The 21,130-nt window shown below is 43.5% G+C and overlaps 1 protein-coding gene across 2 annotated transcripts in view; it reads right to left on the reverse strand.

Moving 5' to 3' along the window:
* Positions 1–21,130, reverse strand: part of LOC119165559 (lachesin) — a 165,095-nt gene that overhangs the window by 10,699 nt on the left and 133,266 nt on the right. For both annotated transcript variants that reach the window (XM_075865102.1, XM_075865101.1), the window contains exon 3: positions 228–435. In XM_075865102.1, the coding sequence (XP_075721217.1) occupies positions 228–435 (208 nt within the window). The remainder of the gene's footprint in view (positions 1–227; positions 436–21,130) is intronic.

Here is a 21,130-nt window from a genome sequence, read left to right on the forward strand (position 1 = left end):
GAGCACCAAGAAGGCCCCACTAAAAAAAGGTGTTTTGACACAGCATGCCCAGCGCCTTCGTTACAGCTTTAATGCAAGCAATCGTAGTGTTCATGTTGGTCTTCTCCTCAAGGAGTCGGCTCATCAAGGGCTTATAAACGAGCACAATAATTTAAAAGCGTCACTGTGTAGTCTGTACTGCATTTCTCTTTATTGCCCCGTTAAGAAGAGTCAGAAGAAGGGCCCACCGAGCACGTCAAGGAATCCCACTTCTGTGATCATGGGCTCGGTGTTGATCTGGCACATGTAGAAGCCCTTGTCCGAGGGCTGCACATTCCGTATGTGCAACTGCCAGTGGCGCTCGTTGTTGTCACTCACTCGCAGTCGCGGCTCCCCAACGATAATGTGCCGGTGGTACGTGAGCAAAGTTTCTGTGTCCATCTTTATCCACGCCACCTGGACGAGAAATCATGGCAAACACAATGTTACGAGGAGGAGGGAACATGAACAGCCTTGCCACTATTATCGTAAGCAATAATGATTAGAAATATTTCCGTAATTCTGTAGCTAATATTGTATACTCAGGCTCTTTCTAACTTACTGTACATTTCTATTTTACTGGCATATTTTGCTTCCTTTTTTGTTTTTAGTGCGTATGTGCTTTAAACAGTTCCCCTTCGTAATGCCTCTCGCGCTGAAGCGTATAATAAAATGAAATAAAAATGAGGCAGCAACTGGTGGTGTTTTACATACCAATACCCCTGTTTGATTATTAGGCACGTCTTTGAGGGGCTCTGGTTTGAATTGGTTTGTGTTTGAATAGGGTAATTGAATTACCTAACGAACCTGGGATTCGTTAGTTAATCTGCACCTAAGTACAAGCAACCCGGTCTTCTTTGAATTTCTCCCCCACCGTAATGCGGCCACTGTGACTGGGAGTCGAACCCGTGCCCTCGAGCTTAGTAACGCAACGCAACCTTCGGCTAAGCTACTATGCAGTGGGTGGAATGAACAACAGGCCATCTCAATAGCGATGCGAATATAAATTTTAAGAGACACATGTTTATGGTGAGGGCGAGAATGAGGATGAAAGTATTGGAAATTTATTATACTAGAGATAAGAGATATTCATGCATGGTTGTTGAACAAGACAGCTACGGGTGGTTTCGTTAACATGCATCACGACAATCTTGCTACGTTTAGAATATGACAGGTGGTTTGGAACGGTGTAAAAATACAGTATTCATATATTTGTCTGTCTGTAAGACTTGAAGCTTACCTCTGCTAATTAAAGAAGACAACCGCGGTTAAATGGAAGTCGTAACTCAGGGAAGCACTGCCACGCGTAAGAGTCAGAAAAATTGTGAAAATATAAATTTAGTTCGCGCTTTAGAAGCACATCACCCCTCTGTAATTGCCAAAGAACTTGGTGCATGCTTCGTGGAAACTGCCATTTGAATAATACATTGCCAACCGCACTCGAACTTCGTGTTCCACGAGGTACCTAATATATTCACCCATCTGTTGGAGACAGGCGGTGGCTAATCGAGCATCGACTCTTCGCGTGTTGCACGCGCTGTCCTTGCTCCACGGCCACGCAAGTTCCTTATTTTGTTTTAATATCACAGAAGACATACGCATGTACGACTGCCATGAAACTTCCGTTAGTTTCGTCTTGTGGTCGGAGCACCTCAATTGATTTTTCGCTGAAGAAATCGTGTAAACAATGAAAATTTCTTGCTTGCTTCAAGATAACACATCCTGTGCGTACGCGGCTGATCATTAAAAAGGGTGCTGTGGTTGAAAGTGCGGACGGATTGTGATTTGTTGAAGCTATGCATGAGAGAGACAATGGTGAAGAATTGCGGTGCTGGTAGCATCCAGTGCAAGTTCTGTATTTTTTTCTTTTTATCCCTCGCATGGCTCCGTCGTTCTGGTTGCTTTGCGATCCCAGAAAGGTAATAGCTATTGTCTGGGAAGCCCCCCCCCCTTTTTTTGTCACGTGGGCGGGAGCTTAACGAAGGAAATGCCGTAGCGAGCTAAGCGAATTGAAGGCCTCTTTCTTGACAGTAACATCTCTCCCGGAATTGATTCGCCATACAAAGGAACAGCAAAGGGAAGAGAGGGAGCGGGGGCGAGGAGGGTGCAAACGAGATATAAGGAAAATGCAGGGGCACACACCATGCGGGCAAGAACTGCCACTGGTAGACGAAATGACACCGAAAATAGGGCGGACAAATGGAAAAATCCGTTTAAGGACTTGGGGGGGGGGGAAGCGGCGGGCCACCGAGGAAAAGAGAAGTACGCTGAGAACTATTGACAAGAGCGGGACATGGGTGGGGTGCATGAGGTCGGTTTCAGTAAATGAGCGCAGTACTGCGAAAGCTTGGAAACCGCGTCGGCCATTCACCTCGACTGTATACAAACGAGGCAGCAGGAACATTGGTAACATCGTGATGCGGGTAGTACCGATGTTTTAACCATGCCGCAGACACAACAGACTACGCTATACCACAATGCCAGCGTGTCTTGTGAAATATAGGGTTTTAGAACTTAACGTGAGTTGGTGTACAGGGTAGTTGCTCATGAACTGAGCAAAATAACTCAAATAGGCAGGTATAAAATTACAGGTGGTGTTAAAAATCTATACTAACCATTTATTTAGTTCAAATCACGCTCTGAAGCGATTAACGCACATTTGTCACATCAAATCATCTTTTGGATTCATTTGGTCGCATATATTAAATAAAAAAAAACATTTTGACTGCGTAGCGAGGGCGATGTGGATCCTTCCTACTTGTGTCAGTGTCTGACCTAACTTTTCCAGCTGCATTAGTTAGAAACTCAATAGAGTGACTGATCACACATGCAGTAACCCCTCATTTTGCAAGGACAGGTACTTACAAACGTTATTCCTTCCTCAAAACAGTGTCGGTATAGAACTCCCCCAATGAACCTACTAAATTAGCTCATCATCCATGTCTTATTCTTTGTACCAACATATTATTTGTATTTCTTGTATCAGATTCCTAGTGTTTTTATATTACCGTATATATATAATGGTATTATGTTGCATTTCTTGTTTACATGTCAGGAACCTTTCAGCGTTATGTTTCAGGTTTTGTATATTGTTTGGTATAACTTTTCTTGGTTTGTATGTAAAATCAGTGCCCTTCTTGAACGGATCGAATTGTGGTCTGCAGTATGTTATAAATAAAATAAACTAAATAATTACATCATCCACTGAATATTGATTTTAACGTAATCAACCAGGTAAGGATTCTTTCTGCGACAACATTGATGAAGGCCTCAGAAGCAGCCAGCTTTAAAATTTTTCAGCTCCTCTTTTCATAACTCTGCCTAACCGATACACAGAAACGTAGATCTGGTTCACATTATTTGTATCTCTGAAATCAGGTCAATATATTTTAGTTATTTATTTGTTTATTCAAGATACCTTACAGGCCCACTGAAGGGCATTGAGTAAGGGGCACTTAGGTGCTACTTCGTTTGCAATTGCATGATTGCAGTATTCCTAAAAATGCGCAGCTAGCAGTCATGACTATGAGTTGTTTCGGTCATTAGAGTATTACTAAAAATGATGGAAACCCAAGTCCTTTTGTGCTGTCTTTTAGTGTGTCCCTTTGTTTTTTTTTTTTTAACCTTACATGGTTCAATCATTCTGATGGAAGAGACAGCGTTGTTTGAGGCAATTTATGTTTAGTTTTATTGTTTGCCTACAGTAATACAATTAATACGTAGGAAATATTTAATTGTAAGACCGTTGCTATTAGTGAATACAATAGCATGCATCAGCAGCACAGTACACCCTCAAAAATGATCCACCAATCTCATTGTCCAAAAAACTTCAATAATAACACATGCCAGACCACCCCATATAAAGTGCAGTCGCAACTACCTTCTCACGCGTAGAAAAGTGTCTGCTACTACGCACGCCCGTAGTAGGCGATGCGCTGCACCGTATTGGCCGTACAGAAGCGTACAGAGAAATACATGTTGGCAGGCTGCTTCGCTTCATCGACGAACTGGATAAAACGACAAAAAAAAGAAAAGAAAGAACAAGAGCTCCGAATGATTGAAGAGCGAGATGGGAAAGCCATGCCGCGCAGCGGGTAGCAACTCGGCAACAAGAAAGATAGAGGGGGAAAGGGGCGAAAGAGACGTCTGCGGAGCAGACGACGGCAGCCTGGGATCCAGACGGGAACCGCGGCTCGGAGGGACGACGAAGGTCCGGACCTCCTCCCAAAATTGAGGGGGGTTCTGCCAAGCGTTGCTAATTCGCAGGAGCCGGTTCTCATCATGCCTTTTCTTCCTCCTCTTCCTCCCTGACTGAACTGCTTGTGTCTCCCACGCGTTTGTGTCTACCTCCCTGGTGTATGGGACCTACTATGCCGAAACTCCGCTCAGAATGACTCACTACACCGAGCAGTCTCCTGGGCTCGTTTGTGTTAGCCTCCCTCCCGATAGCTCTGCCTTGTGCTCCTTTAGATACATTCTTCTGTACGTCTGATTCAGTTTAGGTATTTCTTCCTCGAAAGACTTCTGTTTTCTGTACACATACCAGGGCGGCACACACCAACGTCAGCATCAAGGGACATGGCGGCTTCAGTTGGTTGAAATTACATCACTTTTACTTCTTTTTTTTCTATTCAGGGGATTAGCTGTATGCCAGAGTCGTCGGTATTGAAAATACCTTTCTGACGAAGTGTGATTGCTGGATAGTCTATCTGTTTCTAAGAACAATTAAGTTAAACTCCTTCCGAACACCTTTGAGAGGTCTCGGCACTGGCAGGTTCCCCACAACATTAGTTCGTGGTACGATGTGGTCTGAGAAATAAACATACCCAAAAAGTCAGATGTTTAATGTGTCTCTTCAGGCGTAAAGCGCGATAACGTTTGGGCTCCTGTTCGCACTGCCATCTCGTTTGCTTGCCGTACATCGCTTCTCGGTGGTCATCTTAATCGTGCCGTGTGGAAAGAACTGTGTGGACGACATCTGGCACTGTAAACTCTTCTAAAAAGCCTAGTGCAAGGACAACTTCAAAGTACCCACCTAACCATTATTTATTGATTTGTGAAGTGGCGAAATATCTACTTCAATAGCAGTTGCGAAGTACCCATCGCGCAACGCGAGACAATACGCACCCCCCCAACGTAGGTGAACACTTCGATGACGTTGTGGCCTGACGATGACGATGAAATGTGGCTGTGATCTTAGCAATGGTTGGCCAGCTTTCAACCACCCACTGATTACGCATTTCCGACTGTGTGCTGAATGGTGTGATTCCCCGCTTTTGTCGCGCGATAATACACCGGTAAAGTTGGCTCTTCAAGCACCATGCATGGCAGCAGCGTAGGATCGTTTTACGGAAGCATTTTCAAGAGCTGCCGTGACTCTGTGTTAGAGTAGTTCAATACTACGCAAAATACCTGAGTTAGACACCGTTTAAAGCCCCTGTTTTACAGACTACCATGTTATGAGCTTAGAACAAGTGCCAATTTTGGTGGATTAGCTGCTCCCACAGAACCGCTGTCACCCCCACTGCCGGCGTCTGTCATGATTATCAAGCACATTGAAAAAAAAAAAAGAGCAGCTGTCAAACCCAGGCACTTTGCGTAAAAGTCGAGTATTCTATCGGGAAGGCAAACTGGTGCTTGAAACCACTTCGCAAAAAGACCCTTTAAAAACGCATGTCAATTGAGAAATGATTTCAATAGATGTAATATATCCTGTCGGACGAAGTAAACCACACCAGGTGCAACACAACGCGATATGTGTAACGAGTGCGTGATTTAAGGTTGCCCACACATGACAAATGGCTCAGCCATGATTCTCACGATAAAATTGTTCAAAACCCTGCAATTAACACATTGATCTGCTCTAAACACATTCGACTATAGCACTGACGAGGTGGTTCCAACTATTCGCTTTTTATTCAATATACTTATTTTGCTTTGTTTTAAATTATTGACCTGATTAGTTGACATACTTCACGTTCTATAGGCAAGGAAGTGTTCATAAATGCAACTTTTTGTGGAATTTCGTGTTGATATTTGAACTTTGCATGCTAGTTCTCTTTGCGTAAACTTCAGCCTTTCATTATCTGTGTATATGCTGAAATCATTGCCTCAGACAGCGCAAGGTTCTCATTTCACCAATGTAGTCATTTCCTATGCCTCCTACATGCTTTGTCGACGTTTCGCGGTGCAAATTTTAAGTGTTACGAACTGTCCCATTCCGTGCTGGTGAATGTGCTCACTTTATGTCGAGGAGCACAGCGGTTGGCCCAATCGCATCTCATTTGACGAAACCGCCCTTGCCGACGTCTCATCTTCTCCCATTGTGCTTGCGTTCTATTGAATGATGTTGCCAAATACCCCGCTTTCATCAAAGACCAGGCGCTGCGCCTGTTCTAAGGTCATGCAAGCACCGTTTTTTCTTCGTAAGGCTGCATAGAAAACTTGAGGTTCTTTAGCACAGTCTCATTCACCTTATGTCTTTGTGTGCTTACAGTCGTTACGTTGTTTTGTATTTGCACGTGCACGTTGAGCAGAAATGGTTCCTGGCCATGTCGTGAAAAAGCAATGCTACGAAATACAAAGCAGGGTCATTGGAGACTTCACCTTGGTCACTCCGGTATGAACCCATGCTATTGTTTTCCATTATCTTAGAACCTCCAGTGAGATGAAGAGGAAGAGATTGCATGTACATGACTTGTCCGTACAAGTGGAAGAAAATAACTGAAGCCTATTTTTTCCCGCATCTGAAGTTGAAAACTTTATTCTTTTATTAATAATCACAAAGCCTCAATACCGTCTGAGAGCGTGCTACACAAATATCCAAACACAACTATATTAAAATAAAAAAATATGGTGTGACCTTCACTCAAGGCTTCACAATTCATGGATACGTATAAATGGTGAATCAGGCAACACGTATTCATTAGCTTTTTGTTAATTGTTGCTTCCAAACTTATAAAAATGAAGAATTGGTTGTTCCAGGCTCACTTCGTAAAGTCACACATTTGTAAAAGTAAAAAGGAAGGCAAGAAAAAAAAGGCTAGTGTGATTTTCACCAACTGATGCTGCCAGAGCATTCAGCCTTCAGAAAAGAATGACCGAAATTTGCTGGAGCTACCAATCAGATACGTCTAACAATCATACGCATTTTTCGCGATCTAATATGGACTGCCAATGGCAGGATTTAGGAATGCACTTTCGGAAATCAATTTAGAAAAGCGAAATCGGATTCGTGAAAGAGAGAACACTAAATATATACCGTAGGACGCGTACATTCTGACATAATAGAAACTTAAAATATTTCTAACATTTAGCCTTGTCATGAGGCACCTTAACGACCTCTCTATGCATTGTGCGATTACTGTCGGACTCAGCTTCTTACACTTAATCTGTTCAGGGGATAAATATACTTTTTTCGAGAAGTACATATTCAACCCTTTTTGTACGTCAACAGTGATAAATCCAAAGCAACACTCTAGCTGCTCAATACGAACAACTGGTCAAGTTCCAGGTTTTGTCTTTATTTACGTTTTCTAACACTTGAGGGTGTCTTATGAGACTGATTTGCGTATAGAGCGCACCATTATGTTCGGTATTCTATTTTATTTACATACTGCACGCACATTCGCCAGCAATTGAGCGTGATTTTATATATCTTTCACATTCAATATCTGAGAACGATACATTTTTTTTTTATTCTGCAACAACGGGGCCTATGCATGCTAAGCTGGTCCTCAACAAGAAATCGAAATGGGCCTTCTTGAGACCACCCAAAAGAAAAGTACCAGCGTCCTCGACATCATCTGAGTGACCGTCACACAGCACATCATAGTGCCTCGGTTGGTCGTTTCTTCACTTTATATGCGACTAAACACGAAGAAAGATGTCACCCGCCATAGTGGCCTAGTGGTTAGGGTGTTCCAATCCTGACCCGCAACTTGCGGGACCGAATACCGGCCGTGGCGGTGGTATTTTCGATGGAGCCGAAAATACTTGAGGCCCGTGTGCTTAGATTTGGATGCATGCACGTTAAAGAAGAACAGGTGGACAAACATTTTACGGAGCCCACCACCACGGCACCTCTCATAATAAATTCGTGGTTTTAGGACTAAAACCCAAATGTACTATAATAATTTTGTTACGATGAAAGCCGAAGGCCTGAGAGCAGTGAAACTAGTTCTCCTAACTGAACTTGAGGTAGGTGTAAGTGCTAGCCGCTACAAGTTTTATTCTTGCGCTATTGACAAATGTTACATACGAGCTCCTTTCATATTCGACTGCTACTCAAAACATGCGTCGAAGATTTATTATATGACGTGCGTTTTAGAGTTGAGAAGAGAATTTGTGCGTCACACCACGGACACCGGCGTAACAATACCGAAGTTTTGACATACTGTTTGTACTTCGTAATTAGTGTGCAAAGTCTTCAGGAATGTATAAGAACGAATCTACTTATTGCTGTTTGGTTACGAAAAGAAGTTCAAAGCATTCGTAGCGGCAAAGCACAGTAAATTTCGAGACGGCTGATGAGATAGCTACTTCGCTACAGCCATGTCACAAACCGAAGCGGATGCCGCAATCATCGTGCCTGAGTAGCAATGCTCTATCTCATCTCTATCGGTGCTCACGGAAGCCACGGGACAATGACACGTCAGTGGGCACATATATACAAGAGGAAATGAATGCAAGAGGCAGTTCAATAATAATGATAACTAGAGTTTTGCGTACCAAACCACGATGTGGCTATGAGAAACGCCGTCATGGAGGGCACCAAAGAGTTTAAATTTTGACGTGCGTGGACAACACGCAAAACACGGGACTCCAACACTACGCTTCCATCGAATTGTGATCGCTGCGGCTGGTGTCGAATCCGCAGCATTCAGGTCAGCAGCCAATCATCACAACTGTTCCATCGCGGTGAACCATCCATGGGCTGTTTAGAGGGCGCTTTCGGAGACAGTGTATCACCTGGGTGATCTTGGACTCTTCAGGGGCGTATTTGATTGAGTTGCCGCAGTCCGTGCCTACATAACGGCTTGAGGGTTTGCGGAACAAGTCATAGCCGATACTCCGTGCGATACTTGATTAAATAGTCAACGTCGCGCCGAATGAACAACCACATAAAGAAAGAAACACACATAGACACCACGAGCGCCCGTGGTGTCTGTGTGTGTTTCTTTCTCTGTGTGGTTGTTCATTCGGCGCGACGTTGACTATTTAACCAAGACATGCACCAACTAGCCCAGCAGCGAGTTCCACTATTAAAGTATAATCCGTCCGATACATCAATGTCTCCCACTAACAAGGATGCAAGTAGTGGGAATGGGAGGATCACACGACGAGGTTTAGCGATATCACACGACGCTATAAGTTTTGAATGCGCTTTTTCCCAGCACCTCACCAAAAGCGGAGCTAAAATTACACCATCTTCCGCTAAAGGAGATAGCTTGAGGCAATATGAAGCAGCGCGGGAGTGCACACATAGATATTTGCGGTATATTTCTTCCGTTAATGTTACGTACTTAGTGCTATCGTTTGGGTTCTATTTATGTTGTAATGTTGTTAACATAGAAACCTAGTTAGTCAAATCGATGCTAACGCGGTGTGCACCCCCCCCCCCCCCCGTGCTGCTTCGCTTCGCCTCATGGTCTCCTTCATCGGAAGATGGTGTAACTATATTGGAGTTTGCCCCGTCAAAGCCTCGGCTTTGAAGTTGTCTAGCGAGGCATTCTGCACGGGCGTTGGACTCTCGTCGTCCATTCACAGCTCACGCGTTGGCTGGACGCTGACGCTTGACTTCGACTTCGGCGTTGTGTACGGCGGATTTTGCTTGCCAACGCTGCCATTGCGTTTCGGCACATGAAGTCCGTGTTTCAACTGTAGCAGTTTACCGCCGACGCTGCGGTCTTGCGGGTGGAGCAAAGGTAGCACTAACGCCATCCCCGCCACCCCACCGCCTCGTGCCCATGACCTACTACACTCCTGACCTGTTCAGATAGCGGGGTTCCTATGGGAGCGCGTGTCCCCGCTCTCGTTCAATCGCTCGCCGTAGGTGGCGCTACCTATAACCTGTTCGTCTGCTACTGTGCGGCCGGCAGGAGGGCGACGGACTGATACCATGCGTCTGCTTCTGTGACAAACTGCCTATACGTGTGATTGTTTTTTGCTGAAAAGGCTAACGTGTGCTATGTGTTACATTTTAGTAGTTAGGCTATACTGGTTGATTGACTTCTAAAGCTGTATATTTGCGTAGAAATGTCTTGCTGCATGGTTGTTTTTGCCATTCCAGCCTAAAAAAACTTCAATTTAGTATTCATAAAGCTTTTGACTAATAATGTACTCATTGGTAATAGAATATCAAACTGATTTTAGGTTGTTTAGGACGCGTCAGGTGAAACGCAGTGCCCCTGTTGAGCACTTACCTTGGACACTCGCCCTCGACAGGTGTTACACTTGTAGTCAATTGATAGAAGAGAATAATGCACATACGCCAACGGACGCATATCAAGGAGAGACACAGGAATTGAAGCTTTAACTCTTACTGTGACCTACACAACAAAAATTGTGCGTCAAATTTCGCTACGGGAGTTTGTCTGCTGGAACGGGGAGCGCTGGCCGATGCGCGTTTCTATGATTTTATATGTCCGTGCGATGAGACGATATGGTAAAGGCAGTGATGTGCCTATCGAGGGCAACACATTGCGACCCCAATAAAGTTTTTATCGTCATCATTATCATCATCTTGTCGAGCATAGTTAATAATAATAATAATAATAATAATAATAATAATAATAATAATAATAATAATAATAATAATAATAATAATAATAATAATAATAATAATAATAATAATAATAATAATAATGTTTTATTTTTCATCAATAGTTTGATGAAGGACAGCGGCAGGTAAAAGCTGCTCTTCGAAAGAGGCAGCTTGACATAGGCCCACAGACGCCTTTAGCACGACAGCACTGGCAAACAGTTAGCAATGTTATCTAAGCAACAATTACAAAAATATCAAGTTCAAATTCTAAAAATAAAAATAGCAACCATGATAACAATGTAGCAACTGCAAAGAAATCTTGAAAACTATACATGTGTATATCGTGCAATTGAGTTCGGGTACAGAGTAAGAAATCTATGCCAGCTTTCACATATTTATCAATTAACGTAGAAACTGTGTAGAACAACCTATCTGTGGAGTAGTTTGTTCTCGAAGTTTTTATTTTCCATGTTTCTTTATGTCATGTTTCGAACAAATTATTTGGCTGCAGTTTCGAGAGGTCGTACAAATAATGTCGACTTTCTTGAAATTGACGCCTGACCACCAATGCTAACTTAAAATCGTAGAGACGATGTAGGGGTGGTATTCCAGCCTGTTGAAACAATTCACTTCTGCGAGCATCATACGACCAGTAAAAAATTATTCTAATATACGTCTTTTGCATCAGGTACAGTTTTTGTAAGCGCGTGTTAGTCGTAGTCCTTCATACCAAGAAACAATAAGCAAGATGCCAACAGAACAGTCATTTATAAAGTAAGAATTTTACCTTGTATAGTAGAACAGTTTTGCCACTGTACACCGTGCCCTCTACGCGAGATAACTGACCCAGCACACTGTAAATGCGATCGTTTCAAAGCATATTGCTCGAAAATGTAACTCCAAGAATTTTTATACAATTTACTAACTCAATAATAGTATCGCCATACTTGAAATGCATGTTTTCATTAACAGACTTATTTTTAGGGCGGAATAGTACCGCCTTTGTTGTACTAGTGGTTATGTTTGATTGATAGCGCCCAAGGGCGACACCCGCAGTTGGGGCGCGTACACATGCTGAAAATGTGCCATTATACTCGTTTGTCAATGAAAAGCAGATCCCTCAAAGTGATATCAAGGTTTCTGCTAAAAGAATTTGGCGAGTGTATGCGTGTGATTCGAGCAATGTTACAGCACTTCAAAATGAAACAAAACACATTTGTCGCTTTACTTATGCGTGCCACAATATGCCAGTTAAAGCTGATGTTTCAAACAAAGTTTCTGCACTTTCGAAGAATATCCTACTTGCTGGCACACAGTGACGGCTTGTGTCTGCGATAAAGAAAAACATATGTACGCGTACAGAGCTGCGTGCATTTGGGTCATAGTTCAATAAAATGTGCTAGCAAGGTTCTGGGCGCGTACATGATACAATGGAGGCATGCAACTAAACTTTTAAAATCTTGCGAGATTTTGGCTTTTCGGCTATTCTCTTTCTCTTTCCTTCTTTGGCTGTTTTGTCCCGCACGTAGTTTGAGAAGAAAGGACGGCTAAATTTTTGCAACACTAGCCGCGCCATGGCTTCTCGGTGCTCGCTAGTAGCGCCTTTATGGCTGAAAAGAGGGTTCAAGGCCACTGCAGGTAGCACAGTTTGCACAAAAAGTGCCATCGGCCTCTTTTTGGAAATGGCCAATGGCGCAAATGCTTCCGCGGCCCTTTCTAGAGTGCTCACAAAGGAAAGAAATGAGATCGTTGGGTATGAAAGCCCTCCCCTGTCTAAATTAAATATCACAGCAGTAGCTGGTCCAGATGAGCTGGGAGCCTTGATTTTGCCGATGCAGTCGTCGCAAGTAATGCAATCCTCAGCTGCTTTCACCAGGAAGCCCGCTATAAGGCCAAGCGTGCTGGCCCTTATGCCTGGCTGTGGGGCACCTGTGGGAAGGTAGAAATGAAAAGTGTGCAAGAATTTTATCAGTATATAGATAAGCATGCATGATTAAACCGACACGTGTCCGTATACAAAATATGAGAAATATATATATATATATATATATATATATATATATATATGGATGTTAATGCGCTTTCAGATAACAACTGTTGCCCCACCGCGGTGGTCTAGTGGCTAAGGTACTCGGCTGCTGACCCGCAGGTCGCGGGACCGAATCCCGGCTTCGGCGGCTGCACTTTCGATGGAGGTGAAAATGCCGTAGGCCCGCGTTCTCAGATTTGGGCGCACGTTAAAGAACCCCAGGTGGTCGAAATTTCTGGAGCCCTTCACTACGGTGTCTCTCATAATAATATGGTGGTTTTGGAACGTTAAACCCCACATATCATCAAGATAACTGTTCATTCAGCCGACGTTTGCGTCGGGAGAGCCCCGTCTTTTTCAAGGTATAATAATATTTACACATTTTCCGCGTCGATTTATAGCTTGTCACGACAGGAGGGAAGAAGTCCGGAGAATAGTATAAACAACAACATAAAAAAAACTGAGGGAGAAACGTTTAAAAATAAAAAAAAATCTAGGAGAAGAAGCAAGAGAAAGACGACGGGATTAGGAAGGGACAGCATCTCAAGAGAGTAAGGCGAACGCAAACGAGCCATGCCATCATCTGTGTGCCAGTTATGACAGTGATTCAAAACCGCCGAAAATTTCTTCCCCGATTGCGGGAAAGGGACGTCGGTTAGTCGAGTTGTGTGGGCGCCTGGTGAAAGCATGTTATATTTTTAAATGTAAGCCATAGTACCTGCTTGTACCATGGACTTATCGTTACATACATACACAGTATAACTGATTGAGAAGCATGTTTTCATCTACATCGTGCACTGACGCAAACGCTGCCTCACGCGGCTTGCATGTAACACAGTAAGCAGCGCAGAGTTTATAATATATGCATAATATCGTATAGTGGGGAATTGTTGGACGGTGTGTAATAATTTTTAAATAATGTAAATCATTCCATTACACGGAATCAACGAGATATGAAAAGCGCACCACGGCAAGTCTGCAGGGCTTCTAGATGTGGCCGCATCGTCTGGGTTATAGTAGCAGATGTCGATGCCGCGCACTCGCCTGACGACCCTTGATTCTGGTTTACTAGCGAGTGCATTTCCAGAGGTTGTCCGGCTTGCTTTACTGCTGTGGAGCACGACGCCTGCCTTGCACTGGGCGATCCAAGAGGAGACGTTGTTTGCTCTGTACTGCCGCTTGGTGATGAGTGCATCATTCCCATCACGAGGACTTTCTGCAGTGATGAAAGCGCAGCACGGGCGTCTGTCTGATCGTTGCTTCCTTGAAGCTGTCTGATGGTGGAAAAAAGTGCTTCGACAGGGTCACTGGAGAATTTGGCAGTCAACACGTATAGGAAACCTGAACGGATGAGAAATTGTGTGCACTGTACTGTGGACATTGTGGTCAGTTGGAGAGCTTCGTATGTTTCAAGAGATATGAATGCCCTCTTATGTGGTGCCGCGGCTTTCCATGCTGCGAAAAAGGGCAGAAATTCCTGCTCCAGCCATATCAACCTGAAAATAAAGCAGTTTATTGTAGAAAATATGAAACCTAGCGGGATAAATGGAATGTACCTGTCATCATCTGGGGAACTGAACGGCATCCTGTTTTGGTCCCGGCTTACTACGTGGAAGGTTGTATTTCTTATGTTGTGTATGGTGAACCATTTAAATATCATTTCCATCAGCTCGATGGTTGGCAGGCAGTCTTCAAACCCGAAAATGCCAAATCTGCGGCCGTATTGTAAGAGGTATCGTAAGGCCGATGTCACCTAGAAACCAAGGAGACGCGACATATTAAAAATGATCGGAATTATTTAGAGAGAGGTTTCTAAGCTTGGACGTTCGTATACAGCAAGTGAGACGAGTTACAAGTGGCACTGCAGTCATCAATAACGTGCACTTTTAAGTGAGTTTGTGTTAGTGAACATATATTTATAGAAGCTCTAATGATACGTAATTATTGTGTGGTAAGCAATACGCGCAGGTACATTCGTTAAGAAAGGGAAATTGTATGTTCAGATAACCATGCGCTGTTAGCAGCAGCAGTAGCAGCAGCTCATGTGCATGTTTTTATGTGACCATACTGATAAATATGTTAGCAGTTATATACGTATTGAATTACATTTTCACCATTTGCTTCCGTTTGGGTTCTACAAACAAATAAACCAGAAACTAACATGAATATTCACGTATCGTTTGCGGTGAATTACTATTAAAAGGCAGTTTTTGTACTGCTTCATTTGAACGAAAAGCTGCAAAATTTTTTCTGCTTCTGCATGAACATTCACTTGACGTAATATGATGTAAAATGAGTTGTGGCGTAATATTAGCGCATAAAAGTTTGCCCGAGCGCGCCAAAGAATTTGAGAAGTATAAACGTCACTACTGATAGAAAACTGCGAGCATGATTCTAGCTCAATTAGATGTATTTTTTTGTGTAATACAGGTTGCAGGAAGCATACATAATTTACAGCTAACGAAAAGGCATTTCCTGCATGACCTGTGTGCGTCACGCATTGTGATGTCTACAAGGAATACAGAGAATCTGGGAGTGTGTGACACTAACGCTAAATGGGTTTACACCTTTTCTTATACATGCCTGTGGAGAGAACACTTCAACGGCCCTCTTCACGCTTAATTTCTCGAAGTTCGTCGGGTAAACGTGCTTCTGCGTAAGGTTCCGAACAAGCTTGAACGACGACTGTTTTTCTGTTATGTCCAGCAACTTTCTCAAATACGTGGGGCTGTAGTAATGCCCATTGTTGAACAGAACGCGTTTGGTGGACAACATCTGGTTGCGGAGATTTTTCAGGATGTGGCAGTGGTCAAAAGAAAGGAAGAGCCTCCGATTCATATCCATTGGATGTCTGCAACAACAACAAAAAAAAATGAATAAATAAATTGGAGAAAGGCGGCGTTTGCGGTGTGAATAATTAGTTGCATATACGGTTTTCTGTTTTTTACCAAAGTAATGTAAATGTTAGCCATTCGAAGGACGTGTGCGTTGTTAATTATTACCTTATTATAAAATTTCTCCACTCATGCCATGATCCTGCAGGTCTGTGTGTGTGTTTTATTGAGATTACCTACACCTTAAATCTTCCGAAACTTTAAGTATACTCACCCATTCATACAGTCGCATGCAGGTGCGCATACATTACGCAAACGCGTAACGTCAATTGATTTGTAAAGACGGGCTATTTACAGCGATTGTACTGTTGATAGCAATCTTGTTATGGACACGGCTTTCTTATATGGCAGCGCTGATTAAAAAAAAAGAAGGGGGGGGGGGGCTCTGATGCTGATACAGGCTTTTTTTTTTGTGCGACCAAGTCTTTTTTTTTTTTTTCACTCAAACACGGCATGCATGCGCGTGCATACATTGATTGATAGATATGTGGGGTTTAACGTCCCAAAACCACCATATTATTATGAGAGACACCGTAGTGAAGGGCTCCAGAAATTTCGACCACCTGGGGTTCTTTAACGTGCACCCAAATCTGAGAACGCGGGCCTACAACATTTCCGCCTCCATCGGAAAAGCAGCAGCCGCAGCTGGGATTCGATCCATGCATACATTGAGGGCACACTGCGAATACATATAAAAAAATATTTACACTAGGCATTGCGCACAGCTTAATGCGAGCTGAGAGCAAAAATATATACTTAGCAACTTACGGCACAACTGGCATCATACGACCATTCCCTAACATGGTGAACATCTTTTTGTTCGAAGCGTGGTTGTCAGCTACAAGTCGGACCACTTGGAATCCTGCTTCTTCGATGGACTTAATTACTTCAAGTGTTAGTTGATGCAGGTGGTCTCCTTTTACTGACTGCGTGAAATAATATCCCACGGGTAGCCTGAAAAAGATAAAAATTAGCAGTATTCTGTAGCGTCGGTGTCAGCTGGGCTTAAAATCTCACTCCGTTGGAGAGAGGAGGAGAGCCAATTGCTCATCTCGAGCGCTTGTCAAATAAGTGCACAATGCTAAAGTTGACTTGCCGGGGGAAAGGGGGGGGGGAGCCCTCCTTAAAAAATAGAAGACGACTCCCCCTGCCCCTCCCCAGACTTTCAGCCCTGGTCGCGGAATAGCACATCATTGGTTAATTAAAGACAACGTTTTCTTTTTATATCTATAGGTGGGGTTAGTCTTTCAGTCACAGCGAAACGTATAGTGATAGACAAAGTGATGATTCACTTACGTGTAGTGCGTTGATAAGCCTACAAATACAAAGGCGAGAAGGTGTGTGGCCAGCTCGTTCTGAATGCCCACTTCTTTTTCTAGGCCTCCCATTTCGACTAGGCCATGGACTTTGTCTCCTTTTTTTTCGTACGTCAGTGCTTGCTTTAAAGACATTTCATCCACAATCAAAGAGCCCATTTTTTCCTAACAAAAAAAATGGGGGGGGGGGAATTCACTGTTAACAGACATGCGTTATATATCGGCGGAGACAGTTAATTATATAAATAACCTTCTTTGTTGTTCCGTACATGACCCATAATTTAACAGAAATGATTAGGGTTTAGAGCAAACATAGCGCACTGCCGTATACTCTTAAACAATACATCTTACGTTCGAGTAATCCTTGCCACAGGTCTGGTCCCTGTTTATTCACTTTAAATCACTTTTCATTCGGCTATACTAGCATGTATTTTGATCAGTCAAACACTGCCGCGTGCGCTGCTTCCTTCGTTATTCGCGTGCATATTGTAAATAATTCTGATCGAAGTAACGTACCCGTTCGGACAAGTGTGTGCTTTCCGTGTGCAGCCTTTGCTTCATTAGCGACGAAACAACTGCTCCAGTACAGTAGCCAATGTAACGCTTCAGTGTCATGCGACTTGGAAGGGTGAGGCACCCAGACCTCCGCAACATTTCGTACCCGCAGGGTGATTTAGCTTGCCACATTATGGCCTGCCTGATGGTCACCTCTTTCCAACGGTGATTTTTCTCACGCAGGCATTGCAATTGCTCCTTCAAAAATTCAGCCTTCTTGTCGTTCTCGTCCAGCATTTCCTGATGATGAAAGGGCAGTTGAAATGCGTAAATCACGCGCAAGATAACATACTGGAAGAAAGCGGAAGTGCAGGGGAGAATGGAAGCTTGACCCGCTGAAACATCGTAGAGCAGGGAATGCCGGCGCATCCAACAATTCGACATTTACGTACTGGACTTGCCCTTGTCAAGACAAGTTTAGATGTTGTGGGAGAGTGAGCAAACGTTCACACACACGCTACTAAAGGAGGCTGTTGCTGTCCTGACAAAGAATAGTGCACCTGATTGTCGAAACCTTGCATTTGGCATCATTCCTTATTCAACAATTCATAATCGCGAGAAAAGATATGCGTTTACTCTTAAGACAATAATAGATGTTTCATGTCACCACGTGGACATTCAATTGCAGCTATGCTACATTAATGAATTGCGCAACTTCAGACTTGCGTCATGTTCAGTAACCGGCCACCGACTCACACATACGGACTAGCGGAAACTGTTCACTTACACTTTCCAAACCATTCCTTCCTTTTTGAATGCAATGCTGCTCGCTCAAGTTTATAAGGCAGACATCACATGTGCGTCAAGCGTGGCTTCCTGTACGAGCATAAACCGATCGGCCCATAGCACCAACACAACACAGCTTGCAAATTACTGTCTTTCCAGTTGTCAGTCCAATGTCCTTAATTGTTTGCGACGACAGAAATTTGAACTCGTTGTTCGCAGGATAAAGGAATAAACTCGGGGTGCGCCAATCACGCAAGGGGGTACACACCGACCTTCGTATCTTAAACACTTGCTCATGTGCGCGCTTACCCACCAACCTTCTTTTATTCCGTGTCCTTATGTCAGGCCTACACCTTCGTATGACCAGAAAGATTGCCAGCATCGGCGTACACTAAAATGTCACGTAAATTTATATGAAGAAGAAAATCTATAAACAGAGTTTCTCTCGAGCAGACATCATGACAGCGGACTTGTCATCCTTAAGGCTATAATTGTATTTCAGTCTTTCAGAAAACAAGCCTGCTTGTCGAAACGCCGGCTCGAAACAACTTTGCTAAAACTACTGATTAAGCGAGTTGGTTCATGATTATTTTCAGTGTTTGTGTGTGTGTAAACAGCGATTAAAGAATGGGAACAACCCCTGTTCACAGGTTTTTTACTGCAAGCTTCCATCCTCCCCTTTCTGACGTTTCTTACAAAAAAGTATAGGGACACTAAGTTAATAGACTGATAAATGAGTACCTGATAATTCTCTATCGTTCCTGTTCCGATCATACGACTATTAGAACAGAAAAAATTAAGACTAGGTTTAATGTTCTGAGTTTGGCGAACAATCTTCGACACGTGCACGTCGCTTTATGTTGCGTCGCTCCTTGTGTACTTGGCCGCATTGGCTGAGAACATTTCTTTGAAACTTGCTACTTCAGACCTTGCATCTACTAACACAGCAGTCTTAGACATTACCTGAGGCCGTCAAAGTATGACGTCACTGCTAGCCGATGCGCGAGAACTTAAGGGTAGCATCGCCACCTTTACAATCTCTTATAGTTTCGAGAATTCCTTCGCTCACCGGACGTCCTCTCGTAGTACGGGTGATGTTGATAGAATTGACTTACTCCTAAATTGTTATTATGTTCAGAGTCATTTAAAATTAAGTGCGAATATAAAAGGATTAATATAACATTCGTCCACTGACGTAACTGCGTACCTGCAGCGTTAGAGCGCCATTCGCCTCGGCGAGGGCTTTCATCTCGAAAAAATCTTTCTTTAGCTTCTCTAGCTGTGAATGCAAATTACTGTTCATTTCTTTCAGCCTGCTGCACTTCCGCCGCAACGTCTTAGTTGCCGCGACCAGGGAGCGCATCTTCTTCAAACCGATCGACGTTTGCGACGTCATGGAGCGCCGCACTGGCCTCTTCTGGTGTTCCCCTTGTATAACTGAACTACAGTCCTCCATGTTGTCCTGACTTGATGGAAAATGCAACCACTCGGCCTCTTGTGCAGTTTCAATTGGGTTTTCAGAACTATATACTTCCCCAGGCTCCGCTGATGCTCGCTCTTCTTGAGAAGAATCTGCGTTGGACGTTCCCCTGTTAAGCCGAAAAAATAGCGAAGCATGACAGATATATTGTCCCGCTAAACGCATAAGGGAATACTGCTAACATTATTCTTATCCGTTGTTGTGTTAGACTTCAAGTTTTACTTACAGTATTTTTACTTGTATGGGTGCCAGCGTTGTTTCCCCCTGCGTTCGTTTTAGCCGCTTTTTCCGCGGCATTGGATCTTGCCCACGTGGATCAGGAGAAGCGGGAAATAAGGAAGGCACGGCTGTGGGCTTCAACATCTTCCTTTTCGTCACTGTTCTGTAATCTTCAGCGGTAAAATGCAGGCTGCATACCTTCGACCGGTCGCTGGGCTCCCAGCGATGCTTTCCTGAACCTTCATCAAAGGTAAAGGCGTATACGCATGGCTAGCAAGATTGCAAAATAACAGTCCATAACACCTTTTTTGTAATTAATTTTTCCAAAATGTAACAAGCCAAATGGGGAGGTTAAGAAAAAGCATAGCCACGATTTTATTCTGGGGAAGTACCTGTATACCCATTTAGTGCATTTTCATATTTTCTCGCAGCCTTTGTAAATGTCTTTTTAGATGACTACATTCGTCGATTGATGTTTAGTGATGGTACGTGGTCGAGTCCAGTGGCATACTTGAAGCCCTTTATTCGAAGAGCTCATTGGCTATACAAGGTTTCATAACAAAGCTGAATTTCCTAATGGCTGCTCAGTAACGAAGCGCGACCCAATACGACAGAGCCGAAACCGAGGCGCACTTGAGCGCCTTGGTCTTGGTTTAGAGCGCAAACCTCTAACCTGTACAATGACTCCGCCGTTGACGACGATGACTTCAGTGGTTTTTGTTCTTTTGCATTCTCCAAAACGAATCTTTGTCATGCATGATGTAATCTCAGATGCAGCACGCACATAAATAGAGTATCTGTCGCTGATTATTCCAGGTTCCTCATTTCGGTTTCACCGGCTGGGTCTCTTAACCCTCACAGAGCCGATGGGCTCATTGCACGAAGGACTTCAATTATGTCATTATACCCGACCGCCTGCCAGCCCTATATAGAGTGAACAGTTAATCGCCACATTTCGTTACCGGCGTAACGTTTCTAATTACCTTAAGTAAGCTTATACAGAAACGAACAAAGCTGTATGGGAAGATAGAAGTTTGAGATGAGAAATACATTTGACCAAATTCGGTCGCTAACTTCAGTGACATCCAGTGTTCAAGAGTTGTCCATCGCTAAACACACACACACACA

Source organism: Rhipicephalus microplus, chromosome 1, assembly GCF_043290135.1.
Source record: "Rhipicephalus microplus isolate Deutch F79 chromosome 1, USDA_Rmic, whole genome shotgun sequence".
Lineage (NCBI taxonomy): Eukaryota > Metazoa > Arthropoda > Arachnida > Ixodida > Ixodidae > Rhipicephalus > Rhipicephalus microplus.